The following is a 27,040-nucleotide window of genomic DNA, read 5'->3' on the forward strand; positions in this document are numbered from 1 at the left end:
AAAAAGTTCACCGTTGGCAAGCAGCACATGAGAGCTGCATGTTGGATGTGAAGCTTTTATAAGGCGATGCATCTGGGAGTCAATTGGCGATAATTTACTGGGTGTATTCTTTTGAAGATATCCAATTCGTTTCATCTTGACCCTCCAAACGTTGCCTTGAGCGAGTGGCGAGCTTTGCCTGCGCCTACCTCTGTCTTATTGTAGGTTGATTAGACCAGCTACAAGCAGAGCATCTCGTAAGAATTCTGCTACGACGACCTCCGATACCTCCCTCTCGCCTCTTCGCCGGTAACACATCGCCGGTGCATCTCCGTACAGAATGTCTTCATCAACTTCCGCCATAGACCTCCGGGTCCTTACGCGGAAACTCACATCCATCCCGCCGGCGCAGCTGCCTCACTCCCTCCCTTCTCTCATCCGCCATGTGCTGCGATGTCGTGATGCTTTATCCGCCCCTCAAGACCCCAAAGCCAAGGGCGATGGATCTCAGGCTTCTATGCTTGTCCACAAGCTAAAGACGAGCATCACGACACTATTGAATGGCCGCAGCCGCGAGGGCAGGTTCGTTGCGATTGGCCTAGTCAAGGCGGCTGTTGACGTTGGCGGCTGGGAGACTCTCCGAGGTTCTGCTGCCTGGGTATCAGGACTGCTCTCAATTGTACAGGTATGGTGTTTGGCTCATCATGTAGATCAATTCATTGTTATGAAAGCTTACAATGTTTCCAGAAAGGAGATCCTCCGGCTTCCAAGGAGCTGGCTATTGTGACTCTCACAAAAATCTACATGCTCGTTCATCCTTACCAAACCCTGGTTCGAGAGGTTGCGACACCCACGCTCCCAGCTTTTGCAACGGCCTGCATGCAGCTTCTTAAGCAAAAGGGTGAATCACAATCAGTACTGGCGCCTATGGACCTGATTGAAACCATCTGCGAATCGTTCTCGACTCTGATTCCCCTCTACCCACCTACTTTCCGCCCTTTCAGCTCCCAAGTCCGCACCGCTGTCGGACCATACCTTGCGCCAACTTGCTCGGATGAAATCAGTGTGCCGGAATCACTGAAACGGGCTGCCAGGCGCCTCGTAGCCTCTCTTCACTTCGTTGCGGCCAAGGCAGGTGGCAGCGATGAATGGGCCAAGCTCGTTGATGGTATTCTTCAGGAGTTTCACACCACCGCCGACCAGGTCCTCCGAGCCGTTGATGAATCATGGGAGGCAACTAGTGGCCGTACGCGATCCAAGGTTGATGTTGATGGAGAGCCGCACGGCGAAGGTAGCTCTGCCGAGCATCTACCTCGCTGGTCCGGCCTCGCTGCCGGCACTGACCGACTAATTGGCCTCTTTGAGTTTTTGGGCGACTTGCTGAGTTATCCCACCAAGGCCGCCGTTGCCATTCCCATCAGCGGTCTTGTGGACACTATTTCTAGGGTCTGTCTGATTGCTCGACTGTCAAAATCCCAGACCTGGGAGCAGGCTGTCGACACCAATGCCTCCATCGGCAGAGAAGAAAAGGACGAGCTATGGAGTTTGCTGCCGGATATTCACGTGGCGGCAATGAAACTCATTGTTTCTCTCTTCCAAAGACTTCAAAGACATATGCTGCCTCTGGTCCCTGAACTCTTGGACCACCTCATCCGTGTCTTCAAGTCTGGCATCAGCATCCCCTCAGTTCGGATAGCAGGATACACAACCCTGAATACCATATTGCAACTTGCGGGACCGACGCTGTCCAAACCCGCCGTGGAAATGCTGGAACCTGTCATGGGAGCATGCTGTAGAGACCTACAACAAGATACCGGATTCTTGAAACCTGCCGACAAACCCGCTCCCTCCAATACGACCGGGAAAGGCACAAAGAGCGGCGCTGCCCCAGTCAACACCGATCTCTTCCTCCAGCCCCAAGCAGCCGCAGCAGCCAGCGAGTCACCCACCTTGGAAACCGACCACAGAAACACAGCCAACGAGCTCCTCACAGCCATGCTGTCCCTGCTGCCGCAATCTCACCTCAAGCCCTCCTACCGCGGCAACCTCGACAAGACGGCCATGCTCACCGGCAACCGCGACGCCATGCTCGCCAGCGTCCTCAACCCTTACCGAGACCACCACGGCAGAATGTATCCCAGCATCCTGCCTCACTTGGCGCAGCAGTTCCCGCACGACCAAGGCCTGGAGATCCTCCGTAGCAACCTGCGCACTAGCGGCATTTCGGGCAGCGGAAGCGAAATGTTTGCCTCGCTAAGCGAAGTTGCAGAGCTGCAGCAGATTGACGAGGAACAAGAGGAAGAACAAGACCAGCAAGATGAAGAAATGCAAGATCAAGACGCCGAGAGTAAATCTCCGGAGAAGGAGGCGACATCATCCGGAGCTGATCTTAAAGCCGGTCTACCAATCCAGAGCACCACCGCTGCCGCCGCCGCCGCCGCTTCTGTTTCCGCGCCCAACCCCTTTGAACCCCGGGCTTCAAACAACACGGAAAGGGCATCATCTCCGCCCAAGAGAAAGCATGAGGGCCCTGATGTCCCCCTTAATCCCAAGAGACAGGAGATTGAGAAAGCAGAGCCTGCTGTTCTCCCTGCTGTTGTACCACAAACAAAGGAGGATGCGGAAGATTCCGAGAGCGATGATGATGCAAGTGTACACTTGAATATGGAATTGGAGGATGATGATGATGAGGAGGAGGAGGATGAAGAAGAGTGAAATCATGTAAAATGTAAAAAGGAAGATATTCTACAAAGGAGAAAGGAAAAAAAGGGGGAAAGCTAGAGAGTAACGCGGCATGAGCCTTGTAATTGAGTATATTTGGATATGTAATGTACGAAGTAATCTAATCCATCGTCCCAAGCCTAGTTGAAAGAACTGGTTTAGTTCTTTCGAGAAAAATTTTAAGAATCTAAAGAGGTAAAGTTAGGTATAAAGCAATAAGTTATAAAGCCGGACGTAAACACCACTGGGTAATCATACACGAAACATGATTACAGCCAAAAAAATTATAATATGCCGTCCGCACCCCCATTCTTTTTCCAACGCCGCTGTATGTTTCGAGAAAATTCAAGCCGACAAGTCTGCCAAATTAAAAAAAAAAAAAGTAATAACCCCTAAAGTGTTAAGTAGATTGGGGGTTGAAAAGACCAATGCCATGCAAGAGAACCAAACCAAGCAAGTAGAAATCCTAAAGTCCTGTATCAGAAAAAAAAAAAAAAAAAAAAAAATCTAGAGAAGATTGTTTTTCAATCGCGCAGCCAAGCTCTGCGCTTCTCTTCCTTTCTGGCCCGGCGCTTCTCTTTGAAGGCTTTCAGCTCATTCTTAGTTGGCTTCTTATTCGAGCGTTCAGCCTTCAAGCTGCGGCCACCATGAGCATTCGCCGCGGCATCCACGTCGAAATATGCGTTCATCTGACGCTTAGCCTTGGCCTCGTCCGAGTGCCGCTCAGGGCCCGCATCACCGGACTGAAAGGCTCCGGTGAAGCGATTGAAAGAAACGGTAGCACCATAGATGGCAGCGGGGTCGCCAGAGAAGCCGGCAGACGCACTTTCATCCTCTTGGTCATTCTTGGCATACCATGCATTTGGATCATAGTCGCCGTGTATGGCAGGGTTGTAGCCGCCCGCAACAGGCTTCTCATCAGAAGGCGGCTGCGGCTCTACCCTTTGTGAGGTGGTCGCAGCGCTTGCGTCTGGCACTCGAGGGTTTTCCCACTGAGACTTGCCTGTGAACCGGTTGTAGAAGAACCACGACTGGCTATTCGGATCCCACTGGCAATCCCATCCGTCATCTTCTGGCTTCTGTGGCACTGGTTCATTTGGCAGCGGTGGGCCATCAGGAACAGCTTCGTTCGGCAGCGGCGGTGCTTCTTCAGCAGCATCAGAAGACGATGCCTCTCCTGGTGATTTGTCGGCAGATTCGGCACCGTTCTCTGCTGCTTCGGACTCAGCTTCTCCAGCCAATTCTACGGCCTCAGTTGTAGCGTCGTCGTCGTCAACGCGCTCATCCTTTGCGGCTTCATGGGCAGAGTCGAGTACTGCTGATGGCGACTCGACCTTTTGCTGCTCTACGGAAGCAGAGGCGGCACTTGGCGACGACATGTTGGATAGATAGCCAAGTGGCCTTTTGCTTTATCTTGCTCTTGTGGTATCTAAGGTCATCTGCAACCGTGAGTATCCTGAAATTGCCATGATCAACATGATACTTATGCACCTAAAGCTTAGCAGGCGGGGACAAAGAGGTGGTTCAATTGCTACAGGTCGCGTGTTGTTTGCTCCGCCCGTTTCCTTTCGCGTTACAAGAACACCAAAGGCAGGTGGGAAAGAGGGTTGTCGCGCTTCTTCCTCGCAAGCTCTTGTGCTGTTCGCCTTGAACGCCGCCACTGTGGATAGTTAAAGTGATGTATGTATGTAGGTCTGAGGTTATGCAAGGAGCAAGGCGACGGGTCGGCAGATGGGATCTGGGCGAGGCTCGGGGAAATGAATAATCCGAGGAATTGACAGCAAAACATACATGTGTCTGCCCATTGAGCTATAATAGCGCCACCGGACCTAGAAACAAGCTGCCATTATGCCGTTGCAATAGCGCAGATCTCAACGGAGTCCGATTCCTGTTCACTCCACCTTCACCGCAGCTGTAGTCCGAAATACGAGCCCATGCATCACGGCACGCCGTCAAAATGCGACAACCCAACAGCGATCAGTTCATCGGTAATCCGTAAATCGAAGAGCCCACATTATTGCATACAGGCCCAGGTACAGGCACGGTACACAATAGGCATGGCCAATTGATCCTTCGCGCTCCCTTTTTTCTTTCTTTCTTTGTTTTTCCTTGTTTCCATTTTCCCTCGTCGTTCTCGTGTCGTGCTGGTGTTGTGCCGATGATAACTATCTCGATGCCTCGTTTCACATGCTGTTAAGAAGAGCTCTTGAAGCTGCCTACCAGTCTACATCTGCCTCCTCCCACCCATTAAACAGCATCACTTTTCAATTCTTCTTTAGATTTGCTCATCCCCCGTAGTTTGAACCAACTCCTCCAAGTCCAACACCATGCATTGGCCCTCATGCTCTCCCCTTACACCACTAACAGCACTCGTAATACTACCCATCTTCATCCCATGCCTCGCCGCAGCCAGCAGTCCCCAGCCTCTGCCAAACGGCGATGACTCCGTCTGTGACTGCTTCCTCACCAATGGCACGCAGCCGGGCTACTTCTCCAACCACATGTTCTTCGACTTCCGCAACCTAACCAAAGACGCCGGCGTCCCAGCCCTCATCACCAACGAGACCCTCGCCACCATCGCCAAGCCGACGAGCGAGTACTTTTCCAGCCCCGAGTGGACGAGCGTGTGGCAGCCCCAGGGCTGGAGCAACAGCGAGGGCAAGGGCAAGGGCCTGTCCGGCGCGGCAGCCGTCCTGATGGTGTATTCGCCCAGCAACGTGTACATTCAGAAGAACAACGACAGCGACGCCGCGTCGGAAACGTACATGACGCTGCGCACCCAGCGGCTGCCCAAGTTCCAGTCCGCGGCGGCCTTCCAGACCAAGACGTCAGACTACCAGTTTGTGTCTCTGCGCATGCTCGCCCGAACCATTGGCGGGCCGGGCGCCGTCACGGCCTTCTTCACCTATCGGGACCCCAACTCGACGTCTGCGGTGCAAGAGGCCGACATGGAGGTCCTGACTCGCGGACCGCGGGAGAAGATCCAGTACACCAACCAGCCCTCCTTCACCAGCGACGACAAGGTCAATCCCGACGCCACCCAGAACGTCACGTTGCCGAATGGCATGATCTGGAGCCAATGGGCCGTTCATCGCCTCGACTGGACCGCCCAGAGCAGCGTCTGGTACGTCGACGGCCAGCAGGTCGCCAACATCAGCTTCCAAGTGCCGACGGGCGCTTCGGGCATCAATTTCAACGCCTGGAGCGACGGCGGCAGCTGGAGTGGCAACATGTCGCTGTATGATTCGGCAAATCTCCAAATCCAGTGGATAGAAATGATTTACAACACCTCCGATTCCAGGCCCTCAAAGAAGCGGAATCATCCCAGTCAGTTGCTATGGAGCCGAGATGTCGGTCCCCGGGGGCAACTGCTCCGGCGCAGCTCGGATGCCGCTGGGCAATGCAAGGTGGTGTGCAGCATCGATGAGGTGACCGAGGCGGGAGTTGCTACCATGCTGTGGAATAGCACAGCCACGCGGATGGCCGGAGCTGACGTTGGTAACAGCCTGGCATGGGCATGGGCCTTGTGTCTCGGAAGCGTTTTCTGGTTGTTGGTCGTTTAACGAAGGCCAGAGAGAGCCTTGGTTTCGGAGATGAGGGGGAGATTTTGTTAATATGGGATAATGGCCGTCTATAAGCAAGTCCGTATCTCCAGCCAATTCGGGAGGAGATGATGGTGGATCGTCATGAGGATCACGGATTCTGCTCGTTGAGTAGTAGTACTGGCGGGATTTCTTTCTCCCCCCTCCTTTTGTTTCCTCCTTTCCATTTCTTTGTCTTTTTCCTTTGGTAACGCACACGATGCCTCATGACTCATGTTAACGATTTGAAAGCCTTTTTGCTTACTTTGATATACCTTGGTAGCTTCTATGTATAAGACAGGTATCTACTTACTAAGAATAGAAATTGAACTAGTAGATCTCAATCATCTCAATTTAGAATCACTCGACACCACACTAGAATCTGTGGTCGGCCCTGTTCTTCATTCAGTCATAACTGATACAATCTGACACATGCAAAAAGCACGTCCCTACGTAAATCGCCAGTGATATTCAAGACAACCCGCCGATGCTGTAAGACATACTCCGCACAAGAATCCGTATTATACTAGTACTATTGCATGGGCAGTGGAGGTGTTAGCATTCATCGCAGATCTGGCTATTCCCCGTCTGAGCATTCGGCACTCGTTCTCTCTCATTTATACTCCGACACAGATCTATCTCTTTCGTCGGAGTTTTATATACAGTAGCAGCCACGCTAGACCTCCTCGGGAATTGCCTCAAACAGGAAGGAAGACTCTAAGTAAGTAGTATGTACAATTATGGAAATATATATTGGAATATAAGCAAGAAAAAAACAAAAACAAAAATAAAAAGCTATGATGCATACGCATCCATATATACCAAAAGGGAAATCCCCCGAGAAGACCCAAAAGGTAAGCTTACATGCATTATATTCGTTTAAACCATGCTATCAGTCCCAGTGCTCCCCTTGTTAATACGGAATTTCCTATGCCCTTTCGGCTGTGATTTTCTCCTCCTTCTCTTTGTATATCTCTTTTCAGATAAGTCGCCGCAAAAAAAAAAAAAAAAAAAAAAAAAGTAATACCCACGAAAGCCTTAAAAAGATAACTTTTTTGTACCAAAATCCCTTTTCGCTTTTTTTCATGCCTTGTTTTTTTTTTCATCTCTCGGTATTAAAATCTTTAGTAACATCAATCCAATGGTACAATGGGTATATCCACCACGTCGTCGTCCTCGGACTGGGCAAAGAAAAGAAGCCCAAAGACATGGGTCATGCCACCAAAGTGATGCTTCGTACATCATGAGCTAGAGTTAAATCATATAATTTTTCAAACTAAAATCAACGCCCGGTGATTCGTGGAATACGTGAGGCATACCCGCAGCCCTTGGTCATCCTGGTATGGATTTCTTGTCCCAATGGCACCCATGATAACAGGCATTAAGAATAGCCAGTGGGCCGTTAACCAAACAGAGTTCAACAACTCCACGGGACATCTCGATTCGTTCTCCACATTCCGTCTGACGCGGGACCGGGTACTACACCTTTACCCTGGATCGACCAGGCATAATGAGAGCCACCAAGCGTCTCGCGTCCTAGAAATACCTAGATCCGGAGCGTTTGGAGACGCACATCATACTAATCTTAACCAGGGGGAGTCCATGCTTGGCCATCCGCTTCGGCACATGACCAGCCTCCGCAGCGAGCTTCATCTTGAGATGTGAGGACCATCTCGCGCTAATGTACTTCAGAAAACCACTCGAAGTAGAATGGAAAGTATTTCGACTCCGAGGAAGTGTTGAGATTCAGCTCCAGGTGGGAGTCAACGATCCCTGCAGCACCGGATCGTTCGGGCCATCCGACGGATGTCACATAGCTGCCAATCACCTCATATGTCCCTGGTCGAACGGAAAAGGCTGAGCTGGAAAAGCCATGCTAGCACTGAGACCAAATGGATCTCCCCAGTCTGCGTTTTGGTCCAGAAGTTGAGACATTGAGGGATACTGGGAACCCGTTGTCACATGATGCCCGGGCCCTGTGGAAGCTGGAGAGAGAAGCATCGTTTGCTGCTCGCCGTTGAAACCGCCAGGGTATGGGCCAGGACCGCTTGGTGTCTCAATCTCTGAATCTTCAACCATATCTGCTTCGTATTCTTGTTCTGTAAAGCGACGCATTAGTAAACCCACCAACACGCAAATCCGTAGTCTGTATGTAATCTTTGTGTCTCTTACCAAGCTGTTCAATGTGATTTTGGAATGAAGGTGTTGGATAGAACGATGCACCAGAGCCCATTGCCGCCCTCGATCCGGCCTGTGCCAGTGGCTGCCTCGACGAAGGGGTCGTGATGGAGATGGGTGTCATCTGCTGACGGGACAATCCAGAAATCGAGCCTCTCATAGATAAGGTATCTGAGGCCGCGGGAGAGAATGCCGAGCTCGCCGTATTGGGGGAATTGGCATGAGAAGAAGGTGTTGGTCGATTTTTGGGTGATGGCGCGGTTTTATGGGGTTGCAAGGGTGGTGGAAGAGCCGTGCCGGGTTCAGTCTTGGGAGCAATGCTGGAGGTAGACTTGCGCGCATGGTGTCGATGCATCATGGTGCGTTGAAGAGGAGGTGGCTGGACCAAGTTCTGCGGCATGTGAGTGGGCGCCAAGTTGGGACTGCCGGTTTTGGCCTGGAGTTCGGCTTGAACATCGATGCCTTACAAAATGAGGAACGTTAGTTGATTGGTGACTAAAGTGGGAAAGTAAGGATACGAGGGATAGGGAGGGAAGGCAGCCTACCTTTTTCAAGGAGGATACGCTCGAGAAGCGAATTCTTGTATCGCAGCATCAGACATTCTTCAGCGGCAGTGCGATGGGCCGCCTGTAGATTGTGTAAGTTGGACTCATGGACACGGATGGTTTCCTCGAGCTGTTTAATATACTCAGTGCGACGCTCTCTGAAGGCAGCTTGAGCCTGTCTGTTGCGCTGTTTGCGTTCTTCAGAAGTGGCATAGATCTGTATAGTCAAGGGGACGTTAACGATGAGCGCAGTGATGGTTATGCCGTGATGTTGCGTGATGTTGTACAAGAAGCAAGCATGGGGTTGAAGCGAATTACCACAAAGGGTAATTGAAAGCCGCGGCCACCCGTGCGGCTGTCCTGCGGCAAACCGCAAGTTGTGTGCAACGCATTATAGCAGGTGTTATTTTACGAAATCGCATTACACCCAGCTGGTGGAAGCGAATCGTTGCTTTGCAGCTGCTGGTTTGGAGGAAGGGTAGGATGAGGGGTATTAGTGGTACTACTGCTAGTACTTGGCAGTAGTAGTAGTAGTTGGCAGCAAGGTGCATGATGGCATGCAGAGCAGGCACATAGGTGCTCATATACCCTGTTGATGGGGAAATATTTGGGATGGCGTGAAAAGTAGAGTATAGACAAGGAAGAAACGGCACTTACAGGCTTGCGGCCACCCTTTCTCTTGGGCTGCTGACCGTCTTGGGAGACGTTGATGATGGTACTGCCGCTGCCGGCAGTCATGGACGGGTTCTGGTCTCTCTCCGGGGTGGAACCAGTCGACTCTTCGCTCTCGTCCCGGTCATGAGGGTTCGGCGGCTTGGTGTCGATGGACATCTTGTCGGCCATGCCTTTGAGTTGGCCCTTGGAGACGACAGCCGCGCTGCGGCAAGCGCCCCAGTGATTCTAAGAAAACAAAACAGCGTCCTGTGACGTCGTCTCAGGGGTGGGACGTCGCCTGGATTCAACAAGCGGCGGCAAGCTATCAGAGGGATTGCCGGCCGGACGACGAAGGTGGTCTCTGGTTCGCCAGTGGGCGCTGAAGAAAACGCTGTTATCAGCGAGATTAGGCGGCGGGCGAATGCAATTGCAGGGTCCTTTGGGCGCAAGACGACGACCAGAGAGATAGGCGTTCGGCAGCGCGTCTGTGGCGCCTATGGGAGGCCGAGAATGCGCCTGGCGGGCGGAAACGTAAGAAAAATATATCAGCAGAGAGATAAGGTACGGTAGCCCGCACTTCCAGAAAGATAATTTGCAGGCTTCCGAGAGGGTCGTCGAAGATACAGGAGCTCGAAAAGCTGGTGGGAAACGGCGCCGGGACTTCTTTTATGTAATGGGAATTGAGAAGAGGGGAGCCAGCAGCTTCTACGGCGGCAACGTCTGCGCTGGTGCTGGCCCCCCGTCTTTATGGCCATTTATGGAGAGAGTCCGCGGCCGCTCTGCGCCTGCGACTCACGGCCAGCCACTAACTGTCTGATGGGTGCGCTGAGGCTGGGCCTGGCTCGTCGACGGGGTGCAGCTTAGGCTTGGACTTGGAACTTGGAGACTTGGGGACTCGGCTGGCTGGTGACTGGCTGGCTTGGATCGGCCGATTGCCAGGTGGAGCGGCGAGCGAGCTCGGCGTTGGCGCTGAAGGAAAGGATGCGAAGCAAAAACTGGCAGCGCGGCGGCACGGGTACCTGTGAGACGTGAGCCGTCCAGCTGCATGCACGGGGTACACCTCTCCCATCCTGCCTGGGCCGTGCCACCACGAGCGCGCAGACGATCCCCGGCTGTGCCCACCGGCGTCGCAAGGGAACAGCAGTCGCGGAAGCCTGCCATGGCCGGGCGACAGATGCGCTGCGACCGACGCACCGCGTACAGACAGCAAACTGCACCCCAGACCCAGGCAGAGGCGTCTGGCTGCTGGATTCCACGGCTGGCGTCTTTGGTCCGTATTCCCAAAAAGAGGCTGCGCCCTCGCAGCTAGTATCGGCCAACCATGTGTCCATGCGAGTGGGTGTGCGGTGGATGCGAGGACGCAGCGCCGGTTGGCTTTCGCCTCAATCCAGTCTCGCCAGCCGACGGTCAGGTGGTCGCCCGGCCCAGACTGCTAGGACTGTCTCTGGGCTAGGGGCCCTGGAGACGAGCACAGCGCGGAATGGCCATCGCCTGCTTATTGCTTCGTGGCCAGCGCCTGGTTGGACTGTCACCGCGCTCCCCCACCACCCTCACTCCACCGGGCTGCAACAGACTGGAGGCACGGCTTGGGATTGAAATTTTCATCGCCGCACCTGAGGAGCCAAGTCCAGCCAGCTCCTCCTTGTGGACCCGCGCACGCATCAATGGCCGTGCCGCTGGCGGAGAGGCTGACTGGGGACGCTTCTGATGCCGGCCAGACTCTTTACCCGCCTGGAATATCCGCATCTGCGCATTAGCTGTCACCTTAGTATTAGCGTACCTACCTTAGGCGCTGGAGACGTACATGCTAAGCCGTCAATTAGCCAGCCATGGTCGCTATTATTCCCTGTGATGCCAGGGGTAAGGCCAGCCGCTGGCTGCGTAGCGCACGCTCACGACAGCATCACCATTCGCTAGCACGAATGAGCGAATATTGACATGGCTGCATGCGACGCAGAGAGAAGAAAAGAAGCAGAAAATTTTTCTTTCTAGCATGGAATACAGCACGCTGATCAGCAGCAGCGACGTTTGAGGACACCGACAACCGGCAACGGCTGCCAAGAGCCATCCCACCTACATTGTACCTACTTGTAGTACCTACTACTTACTACTAAGGTAATGCCGCTGGTTACGGTACCCCAAAGGCGGCTTTGCGGGGCGAGCGATGGTCCGACATGCAGGCATGGCAGGCACAAATACCTACATCAGTCAATGCCGCTTACCTATTACACGATGACGACAAATCGATAGGATTTGCCCTGCTCGAGGGAATTCGTGCTTCGGATCGAATAAATGCACGTACATACGTACACACGGGCTTGCAGCGGCTACCGTTCTGCAACCTGCCGCCTGACAGCAACTGGCCTGCCTGCTAACCCTAGGAACCGCCTCGTAGACCATGTACGGAGTACTTAGTGCCGAATTGCAGCCCCCAAACGATGCACCGTCCTGGCCGAACTGCCTAGCTGCAAATCTCGAAGCGCTCTTTGCCCGTTCAGGCGTCTTTGCACGACCTGAGAAGCCTGGAGGTTGATGCAGCCGACATCATCTACGTTCAGCTGCCCAGCACTGGCGCCCTGGACATCCTGGACTCCTCTCCGTCGTTCTGTACACCGAAGCGATTGACGACAGACTTGGGTTGCCTTGGTTTAAGCTTAACCTGTCTCACCGCGCCCTTGGCGAACAATCATTCGCGTGTCGTGTCTCGCCTCTGGCTGCTGCATCTGCGGGATAGCAGCATGTAGCATTGATCAGCGAAAAAAATCCACCATCCGATGGAGAGGTTCGCATCCTATTGGTCGGCCTAGCCAGAGGGTTGCCCTGGTGCAGATCTGATGGACTTGGACTCTCGCTAACTCGCTCAGCCAGCCAACTGCCAGCTCATAATAGGCACTTGTTCAAGCCACAGATGGCCTCTCTTTCTTCTCTCTTCTCCAATAACCAATAATGCATGGGGCGACGATATGCCGCGCGGGCTCGGAATGCGCTGTCTCGGAACACATTTGCCAGCGGCAACAGAATGGAGACGAGGACGTGCACGAGGATGCGTGCGCCGTCGTGCCGGAAGTCCGGTCGAGGCGTCTTGCTCTCCTCATATTGGTCAATTGGTGGCGTTCGATGGCTCTGGTAGTCTGGCTTCACCGAAGACTGATCGCTGATCCCGTCTAATTTTTTCGACACCATCGCGGGGACGCTCCACGACATAAACTATGTGTATGTATGGGGGCAGAAAAAGTGGTGTTCCCCTGACCGGAGTCATCTTTCGACCAACCATATTGAATTCTTCCGGCAAACCCGCTGTGAGGCTTATTCTGGGGGGAGATCACGATGACTGTGCCGAGCTTTTCACGACGGTAAAAGGCATTTCTCACCTGATGCAAAACTTGAGCGAACGTAATCAATCATGTGGTGGAGTGCCAAAAGCTTTGTCAAGCTCTTCATCACACTGTTGGAAAGCTTATAGCTCGCGTGATCAGAGCAGCGGGCGAGAACGGAGGGACAGGCATGAACATCATGCCTGTCCATCGTAAATCTGGCAAATCTTGTTCTATTTCAGAGCTGCTGCAAAGAGGGGAAATGCCGAATTGATGCCACGCTGAGCCACCGTCCTCTCTAAGCACTGCTGCAAGGGGCTCTGTAGCTGTCAGCCATATCCCGTCGTTTACGATGCATGCTGCGGATAATGCACTCCTCTCTTATACGAAGCCCGGAACGCTTTGTTGCCTAGTACCTAGTAGGCTGAGGGGTCAATCAGCTGTAGCGCCCTCGGAGATGTGCCAATCCGCCTCTCCTCAAACGAGATGATCTCTTGGTTCTTGGAGCTAGTTGGAGAGGCGTTCGCCGCTAACGCAAGAGATCACACATCCTAATGCGTTTGCCCATCTCTGTTTATTGGGTTTGTTGAATTGTTGAGAATTACCTAGTTTTCGTCCAACTTTCTTGACGGGAGCTGATTGAAACAGCCACAGGCGACTTTTGTCTACTGCCCAGCCGAATTGTCGTCATATCCTTGCCGTGTAGCCTCTAGTAAATCTGAGAAAACTACATACATGCATGCTCGGCAAGGTAATCCTGGCCCTCGCATGGGATGGGAAACGGTAATCAAGATATTCGTGCATGCTGACACCCTCCAGAAATACCATGGCCCGTCATAGATGTGCATAGAGCGAAGATCATTTTCTCTCTGACGCTTAGCGGCCTACCAAACGCCACCTCGTAAACTCATTCATGCTCCGTCCACGCAATTCGTTCCCTTTCACTTCAGACGCCGTCGCCGACCACTTGGACAAACTTGGATATATCCCTATTTTGGCCCCCCTGAAGAGAGAAATAAGCACAGGCTGGAGCAGGCAGCCTGTCTGCTCAGCGACGGCGCCGTCATCACCTGAGCAGCCGCAAAGTTTCGGCCATGAACTATGACTTCTCGAAGGATTCTAGCGCAACCACATCATTATGCTGCCGTGTGCCGAGAGCGCTCCGTTGTCGCTTCGGAGTGCGGAGGACTCCGCAGCGTCGTGCTTTTAGGGATCGGAATTAATAGATCCTTGGTCTTGAGGGCATGATGATTGGGAGCTGGGAATCGACTAAAGTCTTAGAGTGAGCGCTTAATGAGGATTGGCATCCTGACAGCAGCCGTTCTACATTTAGATGAGAGGAATGCCATGTCCTGGATGGATCTCGGTGTAGGATGCCGTTACATGGTCTATCTAGCGCTAATAATCAGATCGAGTTTCGTGAAACACGTACAGCTGAAGATCTAGGCTGGCAAAAATAAACTGCGGGTTTGTGAGCTACCTATGATAGTAGTAAGTAATATCAGTGGCCGGAGAGCTTTATTGCCGGCATCAGCGGCTATTCATACTGAGGATACTGAGAGGCTCTTAAACGCGCATTTGTAAGACTTGGGCAAAGATCTATTATTATGCACTAGTAAATAAGCTTCTTGTACGAAGAGAATGAATGTAAAGCCTGCGCGCGGCTGCCCCATTGACCACCATCGCAAAGGTATAGAACAGGAGGTTTCTGGGAGAGAGAGCGAATGAGGCGCGACCAGCATCAAGAGATCCACAAATTCTTCGATCTTGGCCGGGGAGAATTACTGAGTAATCGACAAGAATGACGCTTTCTTGATACCTAGTACTCTGGCTATCTCCATACCACAAAGATCTTCTGATAAAGCATGTGATTAATTCGTCAACAGATAGAGAGCTTGAGCTGTTGCCATGGTCTCCATAGCATCATCATACCGTGCTAATTAAATGCTAATTTCGCTTACATTTACTGTATTGCGCACTGTCAGACCCACCGCGTGCCCTTTTTTCGGAGCTTGGACCACGAGAAAGTAAACAAACCCCCCTCCACTGGACAACCAGGTCGTGCCATTGTTTTGATACCATCACCTAGCCAAGTTGGATTCCATCACGACATTCCTCCTCTGGCTAACGAGACACTCCATCAAACAAGCTGCGCTTTTCACAGTACTGCTATCAATACCATCTTACCTTGCAGTTTTAGTCAGAATCAAGCGCTTTCCAGACCATGTCTGCGCCGCCGCCTCGCCGCTCGGCTCGGCTTGCTAAGGTGAGATTTTTCCTACCCCAACACGCTCTTCAAAGCCTGCTGTAGCCTGACAATGTCGACGCAGAGCAATACCGTGCCGGAGATGCTCGTCGAGCCGGAGCTCCCAAGAGAAACTGATCGTGTTGAGCCCGCCACCAGCGGAACTCCCAAGAAGACAATCACCATGGCGTCGCCTGCCACGCCTGCGACCTATGCCTTAAAGCCCCCTAGCACAGAGATGCATCCCAGCAAATTTCACCCGACGACTGCAGAGCCCTCATCCGCCCTCAGGTTGGGCTTCACAGACATCACCGCTGCTAGGAAGCGCGATAGCTCTCATGGAGCTGGACTTCAGTCTACTCCGACCAAGGTTGGCGGTGTGCCATCTTCCGCATTCACTCTTCGTGTCCCCAATGGGGGCGATTATCTGGGGCTAGGGCCCGAAGCCCTACGTGTCTTGGAGGGCCTCAAAGAGAAGGCTGCCGAATATAAGGCCGACATTATTGCTCAAAGGGCAAACGAGTCGACATCCGCATCAACCGACGGCAAGGGCCGCACAATTGCTACTCCCAAAGGGAAGTCTGGGAGATTTAGCGCAGCTCATATGGCTGAGTTCAAGAAAATGGACTCGATTGAGGGACACGCGTCTGCTTGGAGGGCACAAAATGGAAGGTTCCAGCCCGTTGTCAAGCCAGGAGTGAAACGATCACTGTCCAAGGCTAATCTCGACACTCCGCAAAGTAGCTTGAAACGGACTCCCTCAAAAGCGGAAGCGGGGTCACAGTCTTCCGTCTCGAAGAAGCTTGCGTCAGAAACGAAAAGCGCCAGCCAGCTCCCTTCCAAGAAGTTGGATTTCAAGGCTCGTGCTAGCGAAGAACAGGGCACTGCAAAGGACGAGCAGTCTTCGCTTCCCCCCAAGAGATTCAAGAAGAGTGCGGAGGACGATGCTTCGACAACCCGTCCGGTGATGCGAGAAAGCACTTCAGTTCCTCGCCCGGCATCTAGCGTCAAGAGACCTGCTGCATCCAGAATTGCTCGGCCTAGTCTCTCTCGCTTGATGAGCCCTACAAAATCATCACTCGCGAATGCGGTCAGTCCTAGAAAGTCCGAGGTGCCTGTTGCTGTACCATCACCAAAGCCAACATTTAAGAGCCGATTGGAGGCGCTTAAGGAATCAAGGGGACTCAAAGAGTCCAGGGAGATGAAGGAAACAAAGGAGTCTACGGAAATAGAGGAGCGTAAAGAACAAAAGGCGCTCACAGAGCCGAAAGAATCCGACGAAGCTGCCTTGAATCAGCCTGATACGCCTCTGAGGCGATCGGTGATGAAATCTGTGTTTGGAAGCAGCATATTCTCACCTAGGAGACAGAGTTCCATTCCACAACCGGTCGTTACACCACCGCGGTTCTCCAATTTGAACCTCAACCGTCTTGCTGCCACCCAACCCCTGAAGAAGGTGGTTAAGCATGTGACGTTCACACCAGAAGTTACGCGAACCATTTTTGACCCGGATTCTCTGACGCTTTATAAAACCAGTGCTATTAAGAAGATCCTACAGCGTTCCGAGACGAAGGAGGCCTTGGCACAACAAGATTCGGGAAATATTGCTTATCCTGATTTGTCTGCCTACAAAGACCTCCTAGACACGGAACCTGAGAGCGCAAAGTCTCCTACCCCTACTCCTTCGATTGCTGGTAAATTCACCTTCCGAAGCGACCACACAATCAAATTCGGACAGCCATCGCCCATTGGCTTCGGCGCCTCTCCTGGCCAGTCGAGCGTACGCCAAGTGCGTAATTCTATCAAATCCAAATCAGATATGCCTGGCAGCTTTCCTGAGCCGGTCTCGCCGAGCTCTCACCCAGATAAAGAAAATGCGGCACCCTCTCCACCAAAAGTGCTTTCAGGTGTTCCACATGGAATGTCTAACAAGAAACGCCATCGTGCCGACTCTGTCGATGGGGATACTGATAAAGAGGCGGCCGATCGTGCTGGAAAGAAGGCCAAGAGCAGCCATGTTCCAGAGGGCCAGGCTTTGTTAGCTCCTCGTTTGGCTTCAACTCCTTCTGCAAGTACGAAGAAGCCTACGATGGCTCGAAGCGTCGGTAAGACGCCCACCCGCCCCATTAACCGACCCGTTAGCTCGGTATCGCCCTCCAAGAAACGACCAACATTGAGTATGAGCCGCCTCAACATGCTCGCCCAGCCTAAAAATCGTGGTTAGGTAGCCAGATGGGCACTACAGAGGAGAATGGGAAAGTTTTACCCCAGTTCTCTTGATCGATTGCGGAGAGATTCTGGCGGAAACGGATCGTAAATCGTCAGACTGGTTGGGTGGCTGTTTTTATCAGGGTGGCTTTTGGGGGGGTATTATACTGGTTTGGCGTTGGAAAGTGCATCCCATTTGGTGCTTTTGCCAATGATGAAGGAAACGTCACAATGCATGATGGTATCCAGAGCTACGGATCCCTTGGTGTTTTTAGTAAGAGCTTTTTTTTTTTCTCTCTTGTTACTTTGACAAGCTTGTATGTTGGCTGGATATGGTTGGTTTTCAAGACCACATTTGCTTTCCTTTTTTCTTATGTTTGGCTTGGCGCTGGAAGGGAAATTGAGAATTATAGGGAAACGATGGCTTGTATTTTTGTGTCTGAGATAGGCTGACACGTAGTCGGCTTGTGTACGAGTATACTGCAGAAATTGCTGCAAATGCCCAATTGACGTTCTTTATAAGTTAGAAGGCTACTTTCTAGATGTTATCTTGCTTACTGATGATCCAGCTGCTCTTGCCATATTCGTGGAAGTCTCAACAAGATTTTTGTTTTTTTCTCCTGTAAAAAAGACCTCCCTCCAACTTAATTAACCAAGAACCCATAATCTTCAAGCATTGATATTCAGTAGACGTTTCTCACTAGTTTTATTGTTTAACCATTCGTCTTCGCCACGTCACCGTCATGAAGCTCCCAGACGGGTCAAACATCTTCACATGCTCATTTTGCTGCTGCACTTACGTCGGCTCCCCCTGCGTTCTCGGCCGCTCATCCCGTCTGGCGTGCCACTCTTGCTCGACGGCCATATTCGATCTCTCCATCTGCTGGGTATGCGGCGAGGTGATCTTCCAGGGGGGAGGGGGCGTGAGTCTGGGTTGGTGTTTCTGGCATGGAGATTGTTATGGGTGTTTATTGTGCGGGAATCGTGTGATTTATAGGGGGGTGAAGGCGATGGATCTTGCTGGGGGGAGGGGGATTGAGGAGGTTGCGGAGGTGCCTTTGTGTTGGGACTGTGTTATTGAGATGGAGGTTGGTGAGGAGAGGGGTGAGGGTGAGAATGCTGCTTTTTGGGAGGGATTGAGAGGAGCTGGGGGAGTGACTGGTGGAGGGTTGTTGAGGGATCGATGGGATGGGCGGAGAGCGAAGGGTGGGAGAGTTGGTAGCTTAATGTCAGGATGTGCCGTGCGTTATTTCGAGGCTGGAGCTGTGTATCATATGGGGCGATGCTAAAGTGTCACAGGTGCGTTTACCGGGCTGCTCGCGCAACAACAAGAGCAGAAGAGATTGCAGCACAGTTAGGAGGCCTTTGAGCTCGTTTGGGTTTAATATTCGGGCCAACGCGTCCGATCCTATTGACGGAGGGCCAGTTCGTGTTTACCCTATTGAACAAAAGTCGAAGCTGCCTCAACCATCTCGTGTAGGAGGGTCAAGTCGCTGCTTGCCCTTGTACCGGTCCTCAGAGCCAGGTTGATGATTCAGTTCCCCTCTCCTTTGTCCGGCTATGGTATATCGGACATGAATAATTACTGGCATGTCGAGAGAATGCTTCATATAGGTTAAGTCGTCAAGGAGTCCCTCTTGGCCTGGGGAATGCTTGCAGCTCGTTTGCCAGTGACCTACCTACTAGGTGGCCACCTAGCTAGATATACCCTCACTAGATGAGTCCCTGAAGCCTTTGGCCAAATTGTTCTGTACATGCAATTTCATCATGCCGTCCGCCTCTAATTACCATCATCATGGACTCTACGGCAGACTTCACTTTAGCTTCATATGCTTACTTCCACGCTTAATAAGCGCAGCTGCACCTTTGCTTCCACGCTTCTTCAACAGGGCCCATTATACATGTACAGTAGAACACCCATTGACAGGCATATGTAAAGAGTACCTACATGGAGCATGCTACATACAATACAGTCGAGCGTTTGCATCGGCAGCTTCGCACCGCAGATTGGCGATAACGTATTGATGACGTTATCACGGCCACCAAGTCACCTGCCAGCTCCAGCTAGAGTCGCACCTCAGCTGGACGAAGCTCCAACATGCTGCGCGCTAGGCTGAGGCTAGCAGTAACCGGTACTTTGTACCTCTGAGCTCTCTGAACGGCGCACTTTTAGTGAAGGTTTCAGCGGGCGGAAGCCCTAGTCTGCCCCTCGGCTGCGTCGTAGCTCGGCTTGTATCTCCCCGTAGCTACAGCTCGGCCACAGCAGAGCGCCCCGGATGCGGGAAATTGGCTCCCATGGCGCAGACAAAGAAGCTTTGCGGATGCCTCCAAAGCCGGTCGCTTGGAAGAGCTCGGATAGAGTAGAGTAGACAAGGTCAATTGCAGCTGGAATGCAGCAGATGGCAGACAACCGGAGCTGGAACATGCCGTAGACAACGCATCACCGCAGCAGCCTCCTAGGCAGCCTCGACGACGCGGTACCTGGCGCACTAACGGCCCAGCGCCCCGGAGCCCTAACAGCGTCACCACAAAACATTTCACGGGAATTAAGCGAGCCCCCCAAAAACAAGCAAAGCTAGCGCCAGCAGTGCTTTTTTTTTTCCGGAGTGGGCTCTGGCGCAGCACAGAATCAGAGAGAGTTTTGCCCGCCGCATTGAGCTGGCAGCGAACCCCCCCAAAACAGGCCGGATCGTGCATTTTTCTTCAACTGCATCCGCAGCACAGCCGCTCTGGTGCCTCTCCGAAGAACATCCAGACAGACCGACTCGCGCGCCAGGAGGGCCATGCGATCTTAACCTCTTCCTTTCCTCCACCACCAAGTAGCAACGACTACCAGCGCCGCCAGTATTCAGCCCCTCCGGTAGGCCAAAGCGACCAACATGTCACAAGTCGCCTCCCAGGTATGCCGCCTATGATACCATCTTGCCACGGCCGATGTCATGATGTCGTTGTCGTCGCTATTGTGTTTTTTTTTTCCCTGCCCGTCAATTCGATGCTCGGCCGCCGTCGTGTACCTGCGAAGCGGGCTCTGGATCCTTGCTATATACGCATTGCGCCGCCGGCCAAGCAATCCTACCCGCACGGATAGAGACGTCGCTGTCGCCGTCGCCCTCATCCCATGCCCTAATATTTTACTCTCTCATATACATTATATATTCATCTCTGTTTTGTGTTTCTGTTACTGACTGCTCGCCTCATGTAGAACCGGTTCGCCTATCTCGGTACTTACTCCCCCTCCTCCTCTTCGCAAACTTTGCTGTGGCTCTCAGCCCCTCCTTCTGTCAACGAAATGCCCCCGCCGCGATAAAAATCTTAAATCGCAGGACACTGACCCGAGCTTCACGCTGCAGGCAACGACTCCGACGGCGAGGAGAAGCCCGTCGTCCCTGTCAAGACCGTCGACAAGGCCACCTCCCGCACCACCAAGCGCAATGCCGAGCCTCAGGCCCCCCAGGCCCCTGTGAGGACTGGTGGCAACCGCCGTGGTAACCTCGGCGGCAACGAGGGCGGTAAGTTTGCGCCATCTCCGGTTCTTTTGAGACGGCAATGCCATCGTGGCGGTCCGCTTGGGGACACGTATGATTCATTGATGCTAATTGTTGTTGTATAGCTTTCCGTGATCGCGCCGCTGGCCGGGAACGCAACCAGGGCCGCTCCACCGAGGAGACCCCTAGAGATGCTCCTCGTGGTGGTCAGGGAGCTCGCGTCCGTGGAGGTGAGGAAATGCCATTTGAAAACTCCTGCCTTTTATGGGAGTCTTTGCAACTTGGAAGAGACATATACTGATGCTGAGATAGGCCGTGGCGGACGTTACCCCCGTGACCGTGACGACAGACATCCCCACAAGTCTGGTACCACCACGTAAGAACCATCCTCCTTCAAGCTCTCAGTCTCGTACCTAGTATTGACCAATAGTTACAGTGGTTCCGACAAGCAGGCTGCTCAGTCTTGGGGTGCCACCGAAGGCAATGCCGAGCTTAAGGACGAGCAGGCCGGTGAAGCCATTGCCGAGTCTGAGAAGAAGGACGAGGCCGAGAATGCCGCTGCTGAGGAGCCCGCTGAGCCCGAAGATAAGAGCATCTCGTACTCCGACTACCTCGCCCAGCAGGCTGAGAAGAAGGGTGCTTTCGACTCTGAGATCAACATCCGTGCTGCCAACGAGGGAAGCAAGATCGACAAGAAGTGGGCCGCTGCCAAGCCCCTCGAGAAGGAGGAGGACGTCTACTTTGCCGGCACTGGCGGCAAGAAGCAGCGTGAGCGTGAGCGCAAGGTGAAGCAGACCGTCGACTTCGACCCCCGCTTCGTCGAGCCTGAGCGAACCCGTGGTGCCGGCCGCGGCGGTCGTGGCGGCCCCCGTGGCGGCCGTGGTGGTGACCAGCCTCGTGGCGGCAGGGGCAACTTCCGTGGTGGACGTGGCGGCCAGGCTGCCTCTATCAACACCAAGGACGAGTCTGCCTTCCCTAGCCTGGGCAACTAAACTGCCAGCGACTCATGAAGTCCTCAAAGACCCTCTCCTTGGCTGACGGACCGGGCAAATTTACAATGTGCTTCCCACATTTAGAGAAACAAAAGGAGAATCCAATATGTGTGGAGGGCTTTAAGCCTCTTTTCTGTTTTGATAGTTGACCAAAAAAAAAAGAGAAAAAGTTTGATTATGTGGTTTCGCGGTTGGTCGTCGGAACTGACTTGATTTTTAACAACTGGGCTGAAAAATCTTTTGCTACTTTCCCCCTATTTTTTTTTTTCCTTTGATTTCTTTACTATTTCTAATTTAGCTATCTACAACGCCAAGTGGACTGCTTCTTTCATCTCTGATTCCTTCTTTTCCCATGTACGTAGGGGAAGATGGAGAGAATGAGACAGAGAAGAGAGAGCGACGAAAAAAAGAAAGCTTGTTTAATTCTTTTCTCGATGCCTCTTTGTTTTGACATTGATGGTACAGAGAGAGTAGGAGAATCTCCTTTGATACCCCTTTCCATTATTTCCCCCTTTCCCCCTTTTGTCTTTGCTGGTGAAGATGGATCCTGCATGCCAAGTTTCCCCGGGGACATGTATAATCTCTCTCCTCGTCTCTTACTTTCTGTACCAAAGGGGGCTTTTTTGATCCGTTGGTATTGAGTCAAAGGTACTTGAGCTGGGAAAGTGGTTAAGTGAGACGCGGGAAAAATTACTAGCCTAAATACTTGCAAATGATGACTTGCCTTTTTCTTTTTTTGGTCAGTTATATAATGGACCATGGTGCCTTGTTCTTGAATAAAAAAAAGTTAGGTACCTTGAGAGGCCAAGCTATTAGAGACCATCAACAATCTCACGGAAAATAACAATCCAGACGCCACTTTACTTTCCAGTATTACATTACTAAAGCTAAAAGCTCTTGATTGTATAACCAATAATTGATACACCAAGGGCTGCAATGCTGTAATGTAGAAAGACGGCTATATATTACTAGCCCTCAACGTACATCTTTATTACAATTCGATAGAGGCAGACTCTGGTTAAACCAAACCTAGAAAAGACAATACCTCATAGGTATAGGTAGCTTTTACAGTTTTTGTATTTGCTCTTCGCAAGGCCCTTTGTTATATGTATATATATATATATATATATATATACCCCTTTCCACTGCATGTATACTTTTCTCCGCAAACCACCCTTATGACTTGATTTTTTTATATACCCTAGAGCTTTCCGCCCTTGGCTTTAGTATGCTTTGAGAATCTTGATAAGCTCTTCAACAATCTTCTCACCCACTTCCTTGGTGGCTTTAGCCTCATTAGGCAAATCGAAGAGGAAAACATAACATTATTGCCATGGAAAGAGTTCGTGCATAGTAAGAAGTAGCATGGACATTAATATCAATCATTATATAGTATCGGTGGGTAGAAATGTCCAGGTATCTCTGCTATACTACGTCCAAATCCACCGTGTGATAATAACGGACGAGATTTCGAATTACCTGAAAAAGCATCAACCGGACCAAGTTCATGGATTCTTCGTGGACAGCAGAGAGACAAAAGTTGAGAAGAACATTGGGCGTTTATTTTCCGACAGCAAGATAAACCTCCACCACCAATCCGGTCGTCCCTTTTTAATATGCTATGAGATGGCAAAATCAAGTAGTAGTATCGCCAGTGTTTTCCGCACGCACCCAAATACCTGGGACCCTCCCTCCCAACAACCCCCTGCGCAGTTTCTCAGGCGTCGTTATCCGAATCTGCGGGCGTCTCTTCGCCATATGCGGCTGCAACAAGGCACTGGGTGCCCTTTCTATAGAGTCTAGCATCCTGGGCCATAGCGTCAAGCTTCTTAACCACTGCATCAAGAGTATCATTCATCGTGCTGATCGCCTTTCGAAGGTCTTGAAGTTCAGTCTGACAGGTGGTGCAGCTTGTAGGTTCTTTCATGGCAGAGGAACTCTTCTCGCGAATAATGGCGGCCATTTTCGAATAGAAATCGATCTTGTTCTCGGTGCGGCGTGGTTGGCCGGGTTCGCATTCTGTCAACTTGGGGCGCTTCCTGGCAGATGAACCGTCTCCTTCGGTGGCTGCGGGCGGGACTTGGCGTTTCTGTACGATATTCAACTCATTTGAACCGGGTTAACAGCCGTCATTGGGCCAGCCATCGAAGGATACACCGGGTTAGCCCTCAAAAAATACCGTGGTTCGTCTCTCGAAGGATGGTACGTTGGGTCATCCAACAGGCCATTCACAGAGTCCTTCAGGGCCGGCTGGCCGCTCTGGACCTTGCCGAAAGGCTTGGACACTGGGACGGGTTTCTTTCCTCCAGAATTCGTAGAAGACGGCACCGCTGAAGAGAAACCAACTTGCTTATTCTTGGTGCTCTCTCGCGGAGCTGCACTGCCCTCGACCTCTTTCTTCGTCGGCAGTGTCTGGGGCTTGTCCTTTCCCCCCCATGTCTTGACGATCTTGCGGGGACTTAACACGGTCAAAGGGGGCAGGTCGTCGATGGGGAATGTCTGCCAATTCTTTATTATTTTTGGGCGACGCCCAGCGGGTTTGGTGTCCTCGATGGCAGGATACTCCTTAGTATGGTCGTCCATTGTCGTCTTTCCGGAAGCTTCGCGGACGAGGTCTCTGTGATTTTTATTTTTGGGGACCTTTTCTTTTTATTAGACGCCGTTTATTGCGTCAAACCATCTGGAGTGTTGAAAGTCGCTCTGCTTGAAGTTATTCGCCTATAGGCGAGGTGCGAAAGCGAGAAGGGAGGGAGGTGAAGAAGGTGAGGGTAGGGAGGGACTATTGCCAGTGGAAGAAAGACTCAACGACAAACAAAAAAGACAGATGGATGAGCCAATCAAACAATGCAATTCCAGATGGCGCGTTGCAAGCTGATAGAAACATAAAGCGAAGACAAAACGACGCGCTCTGCCAGGTGGCGCTGAACAGAGGCCAGGTTGGTGGGAATGTTTTCTTCTTTTATCTTGCTTTCAAACTCAATCTCCGCCGACCAAAGCCCATTCCAATGATGGCTGAGGACCTTTCAGATCTATGAATAGTTTGGACTCTCCGTGTTGGATACTCATGACTGTTACAGATTAGAACCGTCCAAGAGAGACAGTCGGACTCAAGCCCCATTCAGCAACAACAATCCCTACAAAGACGGCATCATAAAAAAAGACGCTCCATGACCTGTGCTTAAACATCGTCCACTATCATCAGGTGATATTAGGATCAGTACGAATACGTTGGAACCAAGTGCACCAGGATGTGTATTATATATACACTTGGATTAAATTGATATACGCCATTACTTCCTATCCAACTCTTGCAGTCGGAATCCTTTTGTCTTTATGCCTCCTTTTACGTTTTCATAATCTCGTTAGGTATAATTCATGCTTTGAGGACCTTGACGAGTTCCTCGACAATCTTATCACCGGCCTCCTTGGTACCAGCATTGCCGCCCATGTCCTTTGTCCGCAGGCCGCTGTCAATAGCATTCTTGACGGCTGCCTCAACGGCCTTGGCCTCATTGGGCAGGTTGAGCGAATATCGCAGCATCATTGCTACAGAGAGAATAGTTCCGATTGGGTTTACAATTGCACGTCCGGCAATGTCGGGAGCAGATCCTATGTCCCCGCCGTTAGCTTTCCTTTACACCCCCTTTTTTCCATCTTCTCTTCCTGCAGATTGTATACGCACCGTGGATAGGCTCGTAGATGCCATTGCACTTGCTCTTCCCGTCAGGAATGCCACTCAAGCTAGCACTAGGCAACAAGCCAATGCTGCCGGGAATCACGCTGGCCTCATCACTAATAATATCACCAAACAGATTGCTCGTCACAACCACGCCGTTCAGGCCGCGAGGGTTCTTGACCAGGATCATGGCAGCACTATCAATGAGCTGGTGCTCGAGCGTCAGGTCCGGGAACTCCTTGGCGAACGTCTCCGTCATGACCTTGCGCCACAGCCGGCTAGTGGCCAGCACATTGGCCTTGTCCAGCGACCAGACCTTGGTGTCGCCACGACCTCTGGCCAGGAAGCCGGCCAAGCGAGCCACGCGCTCGACTTCGGCCCGGGAGTAGGGCTCGGTATCCCAGGCGTGGCCCGAGCCGTCGTCCTCCTTGCGCTCGCCAAAGTAAATCCCACCCGTCAATTCCCGGACGATGACGATGTCTGTGCCGCGGCACACCTCGGCCTTGAGGGGAGAGTACTCGACGAGGGCGTCGGAGGCGAAGAAGCAGGGGCGCAGGTTGCCGTATGTGCCCATCTCCTTGCGCAGCTTCAGCAGACCTTGCTCTGGGCGGACGGCGCCGGTGCCCCATTTGGGACCGCCAATGGCGCCGAGCAGGACGGCATCTGCGGCGTTGGCGGCGGCGAGAGCCTCGTCTGTTAAGGGAGAGCCGGTCGCATCGATTGAGCACTGCATGAGAAGAAAGCAGCCATTGTTAGCTTTGTATATGACGAGAGAGAAGGGTAGACGGCTTGTAACGATGGCAACAGAAGCGGAGAAGCAGAGACGCAGAGAGGAGATGAGAGAAAGACTTACGCCTCCCAGGAGATGCTCTTGTAGGTTGAATTTGCCGGCACTGGGGCTGTGTTGCTCAACTGCCTTGAGGACCTATACATTTTGAAACCAATAAATGTCAGCGTTTCGAGGCTCACAAAGCTTCCCAACTTCGTCGTGAGACAGGGCGCAAAAAGCTATGCAAGAGCAAAAAGCAATGGCATGAATTGCATTTGCGCTGCGATGTGCCCCGCGATGCCCCGCGACGACCTCGGATCGGATCTGTTACACACCTTGATCGCCTCAGCAACAACCTACAGAAGGGAATATCCCCAAGTTAGCACAAGTTCCCGGCCAATATCTCAAAGCTGCTCCTCCCCATTGCTGCACTCATAGACAAAAGACATACCTCAGGACCAGCATGGTCTCCCGCAAAGACAACGATATTGTGCTCCGCCATCGTGTGGTGCCCAAGAAAGCGTGTTAATAATGCCCGACAGAAAGATGGATCTTACAAGATGCCCTGTGAGCCTCGAAATGTGCCAAAAAATAAAATATAAGAGTCACGGGGAAAAAATAATAATAATATACCAGATGTGAAAAAAAAGAAGAAGAGAACAAGATGAATGTTTTTAAACTTTTGGAGAAATC

The 27,040-nt window shown here is 52.0% G+C and overlaps 10 protein-coding genes across 10 annotated transcripts; 5 read left to right on the top strand and 5 right to left on the bottom strand.

The window, feature by feature from the left end:
• Positions 1–29: 29 nt before the first annotated feature.
• Positions 30–2,898, top strand: TrAFT101_004297 (uncharacterized protein). Its single transcript, XM_024898987.2, has 2 exons — positions 30–664; positions 727–2,898. Exons 1-2 carry the CDS (start codon positions 320–322, stop codon positions 2,692–2,694), a joined length of 2,313 nt encoding a protein of 770 aa, XP_024765913.1. The 5' UTR covers positions 30–319; the 3' UTR covers positions 2,695–2,898.
• On the bottom strand, positions 2,602–4,396 carry TrAFT101_004298 (uncharacterized protein). The gene is made up of 3 exons (XM_066127125.1): positions 4,192–4,396; positions 2,959–4,139; positions 2,602–2,887 (listed from the first exon to the last, which is right to left on the bottom strand). Exon 2 carries the CDS (start codon positions 4,077–4,079, stop codon positions 3,225–3,227), a length of 855 nt encoding a protein of 284 aa, XP_065983234.1. The 5' UTR covers positions 4,080–4,139; positions 4,192–4,396; the 3' UTR covers positions 2,602–2,887; positions 2,959–3,224.
• Positions 4,397–4,569: 173 nt separating this feature from the next.
• Positions 4,570–6,639, top strand: TrAFT101_004299 (uncharacterized protein). Its single transcript, XM_024907230.2, has one exon. The coding sequence runs from the start codon at positions 5,028–5,030 to the stop codon at positions 6,261–6,263; it is 1,236 nt and encodes a 411-aa protein (XP_024765911.1). The 5' UTR covers positions 4,570–5,027; the 3' UTR covers positions 6,264–6,639.
• Positions 6,640–7,167: 528 nt separating this feature from the next.
• TrAFT101_004300 (uncharacterized protein) lies at positions 7,168–7,528 on the top strand (the record flags this gene model as incomplete). The annotated part of the gene is made up of 2 exons (XM_066127126.1): positions 7,168–7,225; positions 7,410–7,528. The coding sequence occupies 2 exons, from the start codon at positions 7,168–7,170 to the stop codon at positions 7,526–7,528; spliced, it is 177 nt and encodes a 58-aa protein (XP_065983235.1).
• Positions 7,529–8,105: 577 nt separating this feature from the next.
• Positions 8,106–9,847, bottom strand: TrAFT101_004301 (uncharacterized protein; the record flags this gene model as incomplete). Its single annotated transcript, XM_024902976.2, has 4 exons — positions 8,106–8,380; positions 8,454–8,921; positions 9,005–9,221; positions 9,662–9,847. 4 exons carry the CDS (start codon positions 9,845–9,847, stop codon positions 8,106–8,108), a joined length of 1,146 nt encoding a protein of 381 aa, XP_024765910.1.
• Positions 9,848–12,441: 2,594 nt separating this feature from the next.
• Positions 12,442–12,862, bottom strand: TrAFT101_004302 (uncharacterized protein; the record flags this gene model as incomplete). The annotated part of the gene is made up of 1 exon (XM_024902977.2): positions 12,442–12,862. One exon carries the CDS (start codon positions 12,860–12,862, stop codon positions 12,539–12,541), a length of 324 nt encoding a protein of 107 aa, XP_024765909.2. The 3' UTR covers positions 12,442–12,538.
• Positions 12,863–15,028: 2,166 nt separating this feature from the next.
• Positions 15,029–18,014, top strand: TrAFT101_004303 (uncharacterized protein). Its single transcript, XM_066127127.1, has 2 exons — positions 15,029–15,238; positions 15,303–18,014. The coding sequence occupies exons 1-2, from the start codon at positions 15,197–15,199 to the stop codon at positions 17,439–17,441; spliced, it is 2,181 nt and encodes a 726-aa protein (XP_065983236.1). The 5' UTR covers positions 15,029–15,196; the 3' UTR covers positions 17,442–18,014.
• Positions 18,015–20,048: 2,034 nt separating this feature from the next.
• Positions 20,049–22,754, top strand: TrAFT101_004304 (uncharacterized protein). The gene is made up of 6 exons (XM_024902974.2): positions 20,049–20,325; positions 20,628–20,646; positions 20,776–20,934; positions 21,036–21,140; positions 21,223–21,286; positions 21,347–22,754. Exons 1-6 carry the CDS (start codon positions 20,305–20,307, stop codon positions 21,900–21,902), a joined length of 924 nt encoding a protein of 307 aa, XP_024765906.1. The 5' UTR covers positions 20,049–20,304; the 3' UTR covers positions 21,903–22,754.
• An 865-nt stretch (positions 22,755–23,619) lies between these two features.
• Positions 23,620–24,485, bottom strand: TrAFT101_004305 (uncharacterized protein; the record flags this gene model as incomplete). The annotated part of the gene is made up of 2 exons (XM_066127128.1): positions 23,620–23,991; positions 24,060–24,485. 2 exons carry the CDS (start codon positions 24,483–24,485, stop codon positions 23,620–23,622), a joined length of 798 nt encoding a protein of 265 aa, XP_065983237.1.
• Positions 24,486–25,275: 790 nt separating this feature from the next.
• Positions 25,276–26,849, bottom strand: LEU1 (3-isopropylmalate dehydratase; the record flags this gene model as incomplete). Its single annotated transcript, XM_024904797.2, has 5 exons — positions 25,276–25,511; positions 25,585–26,305; positions 26,432–26,503; positions 26,683–26,703; positions 26,799–26,849. 5 exons carry the CDS (start codon positions 26,847–26,849, stop codon positions 25,276–25,278), a joined length of 1,101 nt encoding a protein of 366 aa, XP_024765904.1.
• Positions 26,850–27,040: the final 191 nt, after the last annotated feature.

This window comes from Trichoderma asperellum, chromosome 2 (genome assembly GCF_020647865.1).
Source record: "Trichoderma asperellum chromosome 2, complete sequence".
In the NCBI taxonomy this organism is placed as follows: Eukaryota; Fungi; Ascomycota; class Sordariomycetes; order Hypocreales; family Hypocreaceae; genus Trichoderma; species Trichoderma asperellum.